This window comes from Opisthocomus hoazin, chromosome Z (genome assembly GCF_030867145.1).
Source record: "Opisthocomus hoazin isolate bOpiHoa1 chromosome Z, bOpiHoa1.hap1, whole genome shotgun sequence".
Taxonomy (NCBI): Eukaryota; Metazoa; Chordata; class Aves; order Opisthocomiformes; family Opisthocomidae; genus Opisthocomus; species Opisthocomus hoazin.
In genome coordinates this window covers 77,526,313-77,540,989 of record NC_134454.1, presented here as the reverse complement: position 1 = coordinate 77,540,989, position 14,677 = coordinate 77,526,313, and the positions used below count along the sequence as shown (strand labels likewise).

Sequence of the window (14,677 nt, the reverse complement as noted above, 5' to 3'; positions counted from 1 at the left end):
AAGTCAATCAAGTAAGTGCTTTTACTAAGTAAAGGAACTCATTTTGTAGTGAGAAGATGCCAACTACCCTCTAGATATACTCTTTCTTTCCAGGATAGTGTATCAGTTCTTTTTCCCAAAAAACAGGACATTCAGTATTACTGCACCAATATTTTAGTTATTTTTACTTACGCTTCTACAAAAAACACCTTGCTGTTGATGTCTTGCACTCCACTTTCATAACAACCAAATAAAAGTCTTCTAATATTTAGGTAACTATCAAAGAGAATCTAGAAATCCTAAATTTAAACCATGGATTAGAAGGGAGATATTTTATGTTGAAGACAGCATTTTCATGGTGTAAGAATATTTTATTAAAAATAATAATGACTGCAATTCTCAACATCCCAGAAGTGCTCAAGAATTCATGTAAAATTCACTGAACAGTTCTGGCTGGAGAAGAAAGTGAAGGATAGAAAGTATCAATTGTGTGAAAAACATATCCCATCAGTCACAAGGAGGATTTAAGTTTTCAGAAAGGAACCCAGATGGGTGGCTCCCAGGGTGTTTTGACTGAGATGTTCTCATTTTGCATTATCTCTTTTACAGAATTTATAAAAAGGCTAGCAGAAGGAAAGGCACACACCACGGGAAAATAAAAGCTGCTTAAAAAGATACAGAAAGCAAACAGGCAGAAATCCAGCAATGCTTGTACCATTCAAGCCACATGCTTGTTCTTTTTCCATTTGGATCGCCCGTCTTCTCCTTAAAGCATTTTGAAGGACCTTCGCCCCGTAGATAATATGGGGATGGGGTGTTCCCTCCTTCTGTGGATGCTTTTTAATGGGCTCAATGAAGTAGTCTCCATGGGGCAGATGGAAAAATCCAGTCTGAAAATAAACACAACAGAGTTAATCTCCACTGTCCAGCACTGGAAGTCAAAAATAAAATAGACTCTTTTCATATCATTACCCCTGAGTTTTTCTTATAAGCCAGTCATTACACTGCAGAAATATGAAAACAACAGGTTTGCAACATTTATTTTGCTGCATACATCAACGTTGCTTTGTGCCTCACAAAGGCGTAATACTGCAAAGAGGAATAGTAAAAATACATTCTTCCTAATAACCTGAAATCCTGTATATGGAGGCAGAGGATTCCATATTTGTACAAAGCCACTGAAAGGTCAAAAGTTAATTTGTCAAACATGGTGCGCTAGGAAGAGTTAGGTCTTGTTCTTCTGGTGTTTTGCATCCATTCCCTAGAGAACAAGCCCTTAATAGAAGCTGCTTTGTAAGTGCAAAGTGTAATTCTGCTCCTAGCTGCAATTTCACAGTCAGATTACACACACCGTCAGACAGGCTAGAGTGTGTGGTCCACTTTCAACTCAAGACTACAAATCCATATGGACCCCAGGTTTCCAGTGGAAGAAATAAATAGCTTTTCATGACTTATGACAAGCTATTGTGATCATACAACAGACCTGCATAATAAAGGCTGTAATATTACTCATGCTATAACTTCTGCATCATCCTCCCAGCTTTGATTGAGCTATAGGACCTTTGATATCCATCTGGACTACACAGATGAGTTTACACCTCCCTCTGCCATGGTCTAAGAGACACATGCAGCTAGGGATGGCCTTGGTCCCTTGTGTCTCAGCATTTTTGCAGGGATTGCTAACATTGCAAAACCATTGTATAGCCCTTCCACTTCAACATATACAGAGCAGTGCTAAATCTAAATCAAATGATCCTCTGATATCTCAGCCCACAGTGGGGATGTGACAGGAGTTTGAAGTATCCCACTGTTACAGCTTTGTTTCCTCTTCATTTTCTTGCTGTGGTCAGTGCAGTCTTGCCTTCTTAACTTGCTCTAGAGCATGAAAAAAACCACAGCAACACTGTGTTCCTGCAGCTGCTGTATTCAAACTTATAAGGACAGGCAAATTTGAAAACACTTTTGAAACATTCTGAAGTCTTACAGCTTCCCTGGACAGTTGCTAAAGCCAATCACATGAATGGAGGAAAAGCATTCTTAAAATATAAGCAACCATGGGCTCTGTGTACTAGGGACCCAAAGGCAGCTCAGTGAGATCTCCATGCAACGTGCTTCAAAGCCCCCTCTACCAGACACTTGCTTCCTCCGTGCCGACTGCCACAGGCCCAACACATCCCACAGCAAACTTCTACAAATAAATGTGACTGCCATTTCACAGAGTTTGCCTAACAGTTCTTCAGAGAAGAAACTCTTTCCTTCCAGTTTTCTGGTGCAAGTCAAAGTTTAAAAGTCAGAGGTTGGCCTTGGTTTGAAGCCTTGGTTACACCCATAAAGTTTCAGAGGTTCAGGATTCAAAGTCCCACATGTTTGTTCATCTGGGATTACAGTTACTGCTTGTATGTTTTTTGTTTCATTTTTAAGAAAAAAGAAATCACGACTTCTGATTCTTAAACACGAAATCCAAAAATGCTCAGGTTTCTTTTGAAATTATACATCAAGTCTACCTTTGATCTAGGAGCTGAGACACACTACAAAAGCAATAAATCTCATGCTCAGATTGGGTAAAGATGTCAGGCAAGCATGAATCTATAGAGCAGGAATGTCTATACAGAGGCTACACCAGGAAATCGGTAGATGTGGCTTTCTTCCTGCTGCTCAAGGAATCAAAGCACCATTAGAAATCTTTGCCCATTCCTTTTCACTCCACAGGATTCGATCTTCCCTGGATACTCTGAAAGTCTTGATTATTTGACCATCTTTTCCTACTGTGTTTTTTAATCCATTTGGAAGCAGGAAGAATTAACCATCTTCACTGCAGACTCTGATTTTATAGGGCAGGCTAATTAGTCATTGGACTATTGTGTCAAATTTACACCTTAAGAAGGGTCAGGCAATCATATAAAAAATTAAGTATATTAGTAGTGACTTCATTTGTCAAGCTTCCCCAGCAATGTTTGCATGTTAAAATTCAGCTCTCCATCCAAGCTGTATGGAGCAGGAGAAAAAACAAAAATTCATTGTATTTCATACTGCACATGCACACACACAGATGGCAGTAAAGGTTGTTCAATGAGCCAGTATATACTGGCTACTATAGAACCTGACTTCAGACATTCTCATTGATTTATTTTTTATTATTGTTTTCTTAACATTATCATTTTTCAGTATGGAATATGTATTTTCACAACCTTACAGCTTTTTGCTGTAACAACCCTATCCCAAGCCATTCCTGTTGCAACACAGCCACAACAACCCAAACCAGCTTGCATTCTGTGGACATATGTTAAGTGCAGCAACACGACTGTACCATCCCACCCACCTGCAGCAGAAATCCTGCCTGTCTTCCTCTAGGTCTGGGATAAAACTAGAAGTTGTCCTTCCTGCTCTCTGCAGTAACTGCTTGTCTGCGCTAGTTTGTGTACCGTTCTTGTCACTGTCACCATAGTGCTTTCCTTGGAGTATGAGTGGCTACTCGACTCACATCTGCTGCATGTGTTTCATGCTTGACGTTGACAGATAACGGAATATGGACAGAAACACAGTTAGCAGCACTGTCCTTCTCTGTGCTGTAATTACTACCTTCCTGCTTGTCTCCTCTTTGTTGTATGAGGCAAGGTCCAAGAGAAGCTTCCTGCACTTCATGCAGAAAAAGTGGAAATTTTTAATATCCCTTAATTTCTGGAAGAAGCCAGGTCTATATGTCAGATCTCCCCTGAAGAAAGCTACCTCAGGCATGTGTAACTTCTACATGATAGCTTTAACATTTGTTCTTTAACAGAGGCTGATAACTGTCAGAACTTTCATATGTGTTGACTACAGACTGTCCAATCTTGGGAAGATAAAGGCTGCTCCCACACTTGACACGCAGACTAAAGTCAGTGTAGAGCACAAAGAAGCGTGAGGACCTGTCTACCAAGGAGACACTCCAGAATTTGCAGAGCATGATCAACTCACAGTTCAACTTGCTACAACAGCTCTCGACACATTGGGACTATCCAAAAATCTCTGCTTACTGAAAAGCAACTAAGCCCATGAAGCAGCAAAACTAAGCTGGAGCTAGAACTGCTGCCAGCTCACAATAAAACAAGAAGCAGCATACGTGTATTTTCAGGTTATGGACAACTCTGTATGGTTGGCTTGGCAATACTGCTGGGCACAGCCACACAGCCATCTCTGGCATTAGTGCAACAGTGCATCCCCACAAACAGCTGACGGGATGGTACGGAAATACATAAACCAGCTTCATCACCAAAGAGAGCACAACTGTTCCCATCAGCCCACTGACTGAGTACTTCTGAACCACAGACGTGGCTTGTTGCAGTTTTTTTGGTTTTAGCTCTGACCTCACGACGACCAACGACTGACTTCATTCCCATTGCTTCCTGCAGGCTTGAAGAATATCAAGACCATGAATTCAAGGCCACAAGTCAGTAGGCCTGTGTTCTGCCTCAGATTCGTGGTTTAACCCAACAAAGCATTTGGGAACAAAGTATCCTTGCCTCTTTCCCATCCCTGCCTACTTGTTCCTGCCATCAAATTCTGGCCATGAGTCCCTCCACAGTGCAGTCTGAGGAGGGAGGAAGGAGAAGCAAGGATACACGGAGCCCGTATTGCCTCTAAACTCACTGTAACATAAACTCTGCATCTTGATCGAATTTATGGAACAGATCTGATGTTCGTCATGAGACGGAACGTACATTCAGCACTTGGGAAGCCTCATTAAAAAACTAAGTTCTAAATCATCACTGCTGTGTGAAGCTTTCTCCTGTTTTCTGTTGGTCTACAGACTAAAGCCCAGCTCTGTCTGTAACAAATTCCCCAATAAAGTAAGACATTTAAAAGCAATCTCTCCTTTCACTTGAACTTTGTGCTCTGGGAGTTTCTGAAAATGTTTGAAATTTGGATGAAACCATCATCACTACAATACAAAGTAAGAGAAATGCTGTTACATCCTACACAGCATTTTATTGCTATCTGCACTCTGCCCAGAAAAGAGAGCTGCCTCCATGTGTTCCCTGTTACAGGACAGAGACAGAATCCTGTAACCCAGCCAGGTCATCTCTCTCCGAAGGTGTCAGTCAGTGCGTCACCAAACAGCCCTCAGTGCTCCCTCTTTCCCGACAGTTTCAACATACGGCTATTCTCAATCCATGTTGCTGGCCTGAAACCAGAGCATGCATTGCCCTAATTTATCTTGCAACTGCAGTTCTCATGGTGCTACAGCATGTGGGGAAAGCAAGCTGGAAGAGAAGATGAAAACAGAAAAAATAAAATTACCTGAACAGATTCTCTGGTCTGTATTACTCCTCCCAAAAACCAGCCCAAGAGCAGATAAGGGCTGTTGAGACCAGTGTCTTAAACACAGCTCTGTAAATGTGGCAGAAATGTTCTATGTCCTGTGTTATCTGAAGTACCATAAGCCAAAGCAAATTTACGAAGGCTCAGGAATTGTAGATCTTTTTGCACAGATGTATATCGAAACATGCGTTACTCCATATCCTCTAAAAATCTGTAAAACATTGTGACATGCTCCACTTTTATTATCTGCAAATGTCTTCTTTGTGTGCCTAAACTTACCAGAGATGAGAAGAAGACACAACATTCTGGAACCTGCCTCAAAACCTTCCGCTAATTCGTGTACCATGGAATTTTTTTAATGTCTGAAAATATCTGTTTCACTTCTGCACTACTACAAGAAGACGAGCTGATACCCTCCAGAGAAAAGTTCTTCTCATGACTATTCCCAGAAGTAACTGGAAGAAAAGTCAGGCACTTGTGTATCTTCTAAATCAAAATCCTTTATCCTTGCTTTGTTTATCCTGAAGCTATTTTATTTCTGACTGATTGGCTGTCAGGTAGAAACCATGATTTTCATTTCTGTCCAGAATCATAAAGAAGAGCGCACAAAAGTTATACTCTAAGTTACAAATTAAAAAAAAAAAAAATCCATCAATTACACGATCTATCAGTTGGAACTGTAAAGACCGTTTACATTAGCACTAGTGAATAGAAGTATCATGGTTTTAACCCTGAGAAATGTGGTTCTCTCAGAAATGGTCCATCACTGTAAAAAAATAAATACTTCATATTTCAAATGCTAACCTACTGGGGAAGTAATATTTTTTATTAATTCAATTTCTGGCTCTGTCTTCTAAAGAAACATGTTATAGAGATACCTGTGTAAAGTTATGGGTAAAACCAATCAAGGAAATCAGAGTACAAAATGCACCATGCCCGACAGCGCTGTTTGGGATGAATTGACTGTAAAAGCCCGCTTCCAGCCTGCAGATGTGCTTTCAAACAGCTTGCAGAGACTTCCAGCACTTTCTGAACTCGTGTTCTGCACTTGCATTTGCATCGTGCACAGGCTATACACCAAGAAATTAAACGCTGAGACCAACTGGAAGAAAACACTACCAATCTTCACATTAAACTTACTTCAAAGCACTCAGAACTGGCAAAATTCCCTTTGCTGATTAAGTACTTCTTTAGTTTTGCTTTACATCTGTTATTTTCTGACTCACAAATATAAAACCAAGAATTTTTCATTTAAAGTCTTTCGGATTTCACGCTATGTATACATACTATATATGCTTTTTTTTTTAGCCACTTGTAGCATCACCTGCTTTGAGTGCATTCACTTGGCCTCAGAATACACAAAGGAGTGCTGTTATGAAAGTCTCATCTGAAGTAAGCCAGTCGTACTTATGCTCATTATAGAGTTTAGTTTTCACCACAGAAAAAATTACTGCAGCCAAGTTTCCCTCATTTAAACTTCTTTATGAAAAGCTACCACGTAAAATAGTAATAGAAATGGCCAGAAAATAAGTGGGGGGTGGGGGTGGGGTGTTGTGTGGGTAGGTGGGTGCTTCTGTGGTGTGATGTGTGCGTGTGGGGGGGTATGTTTCCTTCCCTCAATGCCTATAGGGGAAAACCTAAAAATGTGCCAGAGATTTTTTTCTCAAGTTTTGTTCTCCCCTCCTTCATATCTCCCTCTTCACCCCCAAATTCTGACATGTTTTGGCCCAAAATGCTTCCCCAGACTGTGCTGGAAGTGTTTCTACATTACTCGATGGGATTTATAGTTCAAGTGCCTCATTATTTTAACACCAACAGCTCCCTGGACACTCCACATCTCCCACACTTCATGCTGCTTGCCAGAAGGACATGGTGATCCTGGGACACTTCCGACTCATTCAACCAACTTTTTTGATTTTCAGTAGAAATCTGCGTTTTCCAGTGGAAAGAAGATATTTTTCACATACTTCTTTCGGTCAAAAGTTCAGGAGTTTTGTCAAAATATATTTTCTGGTGGAATTTTTTCAATCAGTTCCACATGGGAAGCTGAAGCTGAGTCCTGTGGGAAAAGAGCAGCTTTAGCCTTGGCTAACATGTTGCAATCGCAATGTTATCCCAGACAGGAGGGGCTGGAATTAGTGGTTGTATGTCAGGATAAATAGGGACTGAAAAATGCAACAATTTGCAGTCTGAAGGTAAATAACTGAGTATGCTGACACCAATGCCAAAAAGTAACACCTGCAGTGAGAACAGTGTGTAACTCACTGAACCCAGACAGCAGTATTTCTGACAACAGGGCAGCAACAGACTCTGAAAATTCAACGAGTTTTTAGAAGCAACGTGAAACAAAAATAAGAAGACAAGATGCTGCTTGTACCTTTAAGTGCTTTGCTCCAGCTGCTTACTACAACTGTAATGCATGGTAAGAGAAAATCGGTTTGAAGAAAATAATTTTCTAATTAAAGAAAAAATTGTGCCATAGGAAACATGCATGACCAGAGAACTTCAGGCACAAATAAACGAATCTGAACTGATGAAGTAAATTATCTGTAAACATTACACGTGCTGAGTTTATTTTCTTTTTTCAGCTTATGACTTAATTGCTTTCTATATGTCACTTTTCTCCCAAGGATCTTTCTCTTTGAGTCGTCACCAGTTCCTATCTCAGCCAGAACACAAACCCAGCAACCGAGTCCAGATGAGATTTTCACCCATGCGCTCAGCTAGAGCTACAATAAATGGACCTGCTATGCCATTGCTCAGTCAGAAAGGGGAGGATTATTTTTTAGGTACTGAGAAACTTGAAACGTTGGTCTCATAGCACCTTTTTCACCAAATCCTGCTGAAAACATCGGGTTTTTTTTCTGTAGAACTGTGTAAAAGCTAGAGTGTTGTCCTCTTCTGTGGGTGATGTTTATAATTCACTAACTCAAACACAGTTTGAACCCTTATTCTATTTACCAGTGTGATTTCCACACTGCAGCTGAAAGATGGACTACCATGGCCTGTCTGCAGCCCAGAGCACTCCTGACATCTAAAGAACTTTTTATCAACATATTCTTTGTTGCTCAATCACTGACAAGTCCATTGTGTCTTTGGAGAAGACAACATTGCGGTCCTTTGGGCTGCCCAAAGCCAGGCAGGTGACACCCCACTGGGACAGGCTGAGTGGTTGGTGCCTGGTCTGTGCTCTGAGCCCATCCACACAGCAAATTACATCACTCCTCACAATACAGCACACCCAGAAGTTTTTCCTCCTGCAAAAATCACACGGGTCACATGGGGCAATCCATCAAGTAAGGAGTATGAAAACGCAGTCAGTATAGCCTCAAGCTTTACCTCAGGGTGAATCTAATAGCAAGTTAAATGTAAATCAAAAATCACTAAGCTTTGCTATCCAACCTGAATGACACTCTTTGGTGAACAACAACATTTTTCTGAGTCTTTGACTCTTCCTCTTATACATGCTTTCTTCCTCCCCCCCTCTCCCCTGCTTTTGTGCTGGAAATTTTAACGGCAACATGTGCTAAAAAAAAAAAAAAAAAAAAAAAAGCTGTTTCTCCAGGTGCAAGAGGCTTACTTTGACTATAGTCACAAGAGGGTGAGACTTTTGCAAGTTTTGACTTCATTTAGGATCCAAAAACAACTTGGCAAGCATCACTCTTCTGAGAAAACAACAAGTTTGCCCAATTCCTCCAAAAACGACCTTTAGTTTGGAAGTGTAGGAAAGAACAACAGCTGTTCTATTCCTGAAAAATACTCTTGGAACATCTAATTCATATTTTTCTAATTTAACTTGTTCAGAAAGCACTGTATCCAGGGGGCTTACACTGTACAAATATTTTATTTCAATCGCATTAATATCAGAACAGCCTCTCATGAAAATGAAAATAAACACCATAAAGATGGTTTGTACTACCCAGCATTTGAAATCCCCTCTGAGACCTTTCATAGCAGGATAAGAAGTTCTAAAGATTTTATTTGGAAGACAGTAAACTTGTACAGTTTGCAAAGCAGATCAAGGTTGATGACTTAAAGCCTAAGAAACACTGAAGAGTAAAGATTTAAACACCAGATTGGTAAGAGGTTCCTTGCCTAAACTGTGCATTCTATTAGCAACAAAAACACAAGCAAGAGGATCCACAGAGCAGATATGATCTCTAGTCACAGAGACAGAAAGCACCATGGCTGTTTTCGCTTCCTCATCACTTATATTCTAAAACTAATTTCAAGCTAGTGAGCATGACAATGTTAATAGTGCAGAGCTCAAACTTTATTAGAGAATAACTAAATGCAAATATTTGATCAAATGACAAGTGGCATTGTTTCGATTGACAAGTATTGTTTGTATTACTGTGACCCACGAGAACCCTAGTCAACAGCCAGAAAAGCAGAGATACAAATGATGACAGCTGCCACAACTTGTGCAGATAGATGGAAGAAAGCACAATTATCCCATTTTGCAGCAGATGAAAGCATGGCAGGAGCTCTACTGTCCTCAAGAGCAGAGCAAGGGAAGGTCACAGCCCAACTTCTGCCACTCCACAGAAACTATTCTGCTTGAAGAAACAGAAGTTCGTGGGGAAAAGCAACATCAAAATGGACTATGCTCACCCACCTGCTGACGCTCTTCTCCTAGCTTCATTCTGTCCAGGCTCAAAAGCAAGCAGAAATGTCGAGACCAGACACCGTATTTTAGGTCTGCAGTCGTGATCACAGGTGTGTTGGGGGAGCAGGCTTCTGCCTCTCTTTTCTCCAAACTCATGAAGCCTCTGGGTGTGCACCATAGATGGGACTTAGGAATTAATTTCAGCATGCCTAGGAAGGATCATGCCACCATTTACCATGAAAGTGTCACACCAAGGTGACCTACCAACGTAGCCCATACTGACGCCCTCAGTCTCTTCTTCACTTACCATTTATGCTTCCAATGCCCTTCTAAAAGGTGACTTGCCCACACTGAAGGATTCCCTCAGAGCGGCACTGTGACATGGAGTTTCTGCTCTGTGTCTACAGAATGAATCATGGTGTCTGCTCAACAACTGCAGCTTGAAACATACTGCCCTTGTTTCCACGGGTGGTATGAGTAAACAGCTGCTCTGTTTGCTCTGCATAGCCTTGCAACAGGCTGCAAGCCATACTCAAGCTGCAGCTTGCTGCACTTTCACTGGGGAGGAATGAAGGAGGAGGGAGTTTATCAAAACCAAACACCTTACAAAACAGAAAAATTCGGTCCCCAGTTGCGGGCAGCTGTGGCACATTACGGTATCAGTGTCAAGTGAGTGACACGCTACACTGAAAAGGTTATTTTGCATCACAACCAGTGGCTGTGTTGAAAAAGGATCGAGCGTAAGAAATGGGATGTAGAAGGAGAGGTGAGAAGAAATGCAATGAAACTGTGAGAACTGAAAGATTCAAACAGAGTCCCAGAACATGCAGGACAAAGCACAGTTGCCAGGACACAGCTGATGCTTAGCACATGGCGATCTGGGAACCAGCGTGATGATAACTGGCAATGACAACGGAAGTGCTAAGCTTCTGCTGGCCTGAGGCAAAGCACATGTCACTCATTTGACTTTCTCTCTTACTAGTGTCCACCTGAGAAAGAAGAACAAAGCGATTTTATGACTGATCTGGCACACCACCATAAATGTTTTCACAAATTTAGTACGTTTCAGCTCCCATGCATACCAAAGCTGAAGACTGATCAGATTCAGCACTGTGTTCAGGTCAGTTTAAAAGCATAAAGCACTTAAGGTAACTCTGAACTTGATTTAACACCCTCCCCCCCACCCAAAGCTTGAATTCTGACTGAAACACGGTTCTGTTGATATGAGAGGTACACTGCACACACTGATATATCATCAAAATTACCTGCAAGTGTGAGAGACAACAGTTCACAGGCAAAAAGTTAACAACTCTGTCAGAGGTGCAGAGAGATGACCTACGCTTTGAAATTCAAGTTGTGCAAAAAAACCTCCCAATAAGAACAAAAGCCTGCAAGACAAACAAAAACTCCTCAACCTACCCACAGGCAAGTTTCAGCTCAACACTTGGCAGGACATATACTCAGTAAAAACCAAATCATATTTGGTAAAAAAACAGTAACTCAGTAAACTACTTCTGCTAGGGCTAGCATAAAATCTCTGCTGACTCCAAGGCCCTCCCTGCTAGGAGCTAAATCTGATGAAATGCCAACTACCTTCTCTAAGGCGCTGAATACTTTAAGATCCTCCTGAAGCTGGTGGGAAATCAGCAAGCTCAATGCTCTTCAGAGCAAGGCCCGGTACGATGAGAACCTGAAAAGGCTGGAAAAGGGACAAAACGGGGAAGCAGCAAGCTGCACAGAGAAACTGGAAATTTCTGACTGTTTGCTGTCTGCCTGGGCATAAGCGGTAGAGGACTTTAAAAGAAGCTGGCAGGCAACAAAAGATTTTTTCACCTGAGGTATACTTTAGCTGAAGGAGCATTTGCCACAGAAAATTGCATATTAGGAATTTTTAGAGAGGTTCCAGAAGTGGCTGGATAAATCTACGTAGGGAAGATTAATTCTGGATTTTTAAATAGAAAAATACCACCTACAGCTCACAAACAGACAGCATAACGAGGAGATTTCCCTATTTTCCAGTATTGTTCTTACACTTCTTCCCAGGAATCTGTTGTTGACCATTATCTCCTTCTGGAAGTCAGCAGCATACTCAACAAAGCCAAGGGTCTGGCAAATTAGCACCCTCCAACAACAGGGAAATCACAATCTACTGTTCAGGTGCTGCCTTTCCAGGAGCTTTTTCAGTAGAAAAGGCTTTCTTGGTTTGGTGCTTAGCCATCTTGGTTGCTTTTGCAGCCCTAGGGGCTTCTTCCTATTGTGCCTTTCACGCTCCAGGTTTCTAGCTTCTTTTAGCCATAACGTCAGCCCAAGATGCCCTTCTGGGACTTAACAGCAGGGCACGTGCACTCCTTTCTGTCTCCTTAGACTATGCCTTCTTGTCCCAGACTGACTATGGGGCAGGCTGGGCTTTGGGGCTGACCTTGTACTGCCAGAGGTCTGAACACTTCATGCAAGCACTAACCACTTCCTTTAAAAGGTGCCCCTTTTCCAAACTGTTCTTGGGGCTACACTGGTGTCTGCTTGCAAAAAGAAAGTGCCTTAGTTGTGCAGCTCACCCATGGAGATCAAGGGGATAAATTTAAGTCTAAAAATGATGAATTTAGGATTTCGACTTCTAAGTGTTCTGATATGCATGTGTTTGTTTCTTCCGTAGAATATTTCTGTAAAAACTAGGGTTTGCCTGTTGAAAAAGCTATTGTTTTTATTTGAAGGTGATAGAAGAATTCGACTTTCCATCAAAATAATTCTTTGTTTGACTGAAAATAGATTGGTTTTGCTGTTTTGGAAATACAACACCATTTGTGATAAAAGCGTTTCATTTTGTCTTGCTTAAAAGCAGCAGTCAGCCTTTTAGGTTTCAGTGTGGTATCCCATAGCACAAAAAGACCATATATAGAAGAATTGGGCTATTTATCTGACATAAAATTCCAGTAAAACATTATTTGGAACAGGCATGTGAGGAAAAGTATTTTGCTACAGTAAAAGGATTCATTTTCTTTCTGTTAAACTTCTGCTGTCACCTCTGCTTTTGCTCACAGGATGTTAAAGTTTTGTCTTTAAAATTGGCATTGTTTTGAAATCCTCATAATATACCTTTCAGGAATTCAGAAACGGTGAAAATCACTTTTAACTTAAAAAAAAAGGCACAGATGTTCAGCATTTCTAAGAATTCAGCAATTTGTTTCTTTAGGATCTATAATACTTTTTCATGTGAAACTGATACAGTGATACGTAGGAAAATATGCAAAAAGAATAAGAAAATACTTTTTGTACAGATCAGACAGATGTTGTTTGCAGATGAAACACTTTCCTAAAGACATGCTCTTAATTCTGTAGAATAAGATGTTGTACTGAAACAGTAACAGTTTACTCAAACCTGGAAGATAGTGAGTATCTTCAGCTCTTACTCGGCATGATTCTTGCTAGTCTAAGAATACTGAACATTCAAAACCTTGGTAACAATGGAAAGAAATAGAAGACAATGAAGATTAGATCATATACCTGGTCTAGCGGAAGATGTCCCTGCTCATGGCAGGGGGGTTGGAACTAGATGATCTTTCAGGTCCCTTCCAACCCTTACCATTCTATGATTCTATGATACACAGTCCTGACAGAACTCCAATGGACTTTAGCATTCTTTAAGACAAGGTATATTTGACCCATAAACATCTAATAAGCTTCTGTGTGCTCAGAGGACTGTTTAGAAACAAACTGAGGTAGGAAGTCAGGACTGAATCACTAAGAATTCACAATTCACCCCTCACAAAGGTGAACTTACAAAAATAGTACATACAATAAACAATTCATTCTGCCCTCACTATTAGCCAGAGCTGCACAGCCAAGTACCAGAATTTTGATGCAGAAATCTTAACAATTGTGAGATGAGATTGGCTTTTTGAGCGAAACATTTTCAAAACCAGAATTTTTGCACAGGATGATGCCATATCATGACAGAAGCACTGAAGCATCATTAATGGAAATGGTATCATTGAAAAACAATGTTTTTGCACTAGCCAAGCTAAAGCTATTTTTGTTCCTCCCCAAAACAATTCAGGTGAGATTTTCTCAAGTTGACAGGTTTCTTTGTCGGTGCTATGTCTTTTTTCCTTCTTCTCTCCAACAACGAAAACCAGAAAACAAATACTGAACCAAATACACCCCTGGCTCAACCTCATTCATTTATTTGCAGCAGGAAATCTGACAGCCTACATCACAACAAACTATATGCAGATTCTAAAAGCAATGAATAATCCTCTCTAGGCTCAGATGCACACCTCATGAGGTTCACACATGGGCCCATTTCTCAAGCTTGTCCAGGTCCCTCTGGATGGCATCCCGCCCCTCAGGTGTGTTGACCGCACCACTCAGCTTGGTGTCATCAGCAAACTTGCTGAGGGTGCACTTGATCCACTGTCTGTGTCATTGATGAAGATGTTAAACAGTGCTGGTGCCAGACCCCTGAGGGGCACTACTTGTCACCGATCTCCATCTGGACATTCAGCCATTGACCACTACCCTCTGGATGCTACCGTCCAACCAATTCCTCATCCACCAAACAGTCCACCCATCAAATCCATCTCTCTTCAATCTAGAGAGAAGGACTAGGGCAGGACACAACAGCATGTCAAAAGCCTTATGCGAGTCCAGACAGACATCATCCATAGCTCTTCCCTTGTGCACTGATGCAGTCACTTCGTCACAGAAGGCCGCTAGGTTGGTCAGGCAGGGCTTGCCCTTGGTGAAGCCATGCTGGCTGTCTTGAATCATCTCCCTGTCCTCCATGTGCCTTAG

The 14,677-nt window shown here is 41.3% G+C and overlaps 1 protein-coding gene across 4 annotated transcripts in view; it reads right to left on the bottom strand.

Moving 5' to 3' along the window:
• ADAMTS12 (ADAM metallopeptidase with thrombospondin type 1 motif 12) overlaps nt 1-14,677 on the bottom strand; it is a 170,386-nt gene that overhangs the window by 108,504 nt on the left and 47,205 nt on the right. For all 4 annotated transcript variants that reach the window (XR_012761860.1, XM_075410653.1, XM_075410656.1 and 1 more), the window contains one exon: nt 695-869. Coding sequence is in view for 3 of the 4 variants with exons in the window: in XM_075410653.1 (XP_075266768.1) it covers nt 695-869 (175 nt within the window). In the remaining variant the exon portion in view is untranslated. The remainder of the gene's footprint in view (nt 1-694; nt 870-14,677) is intronic.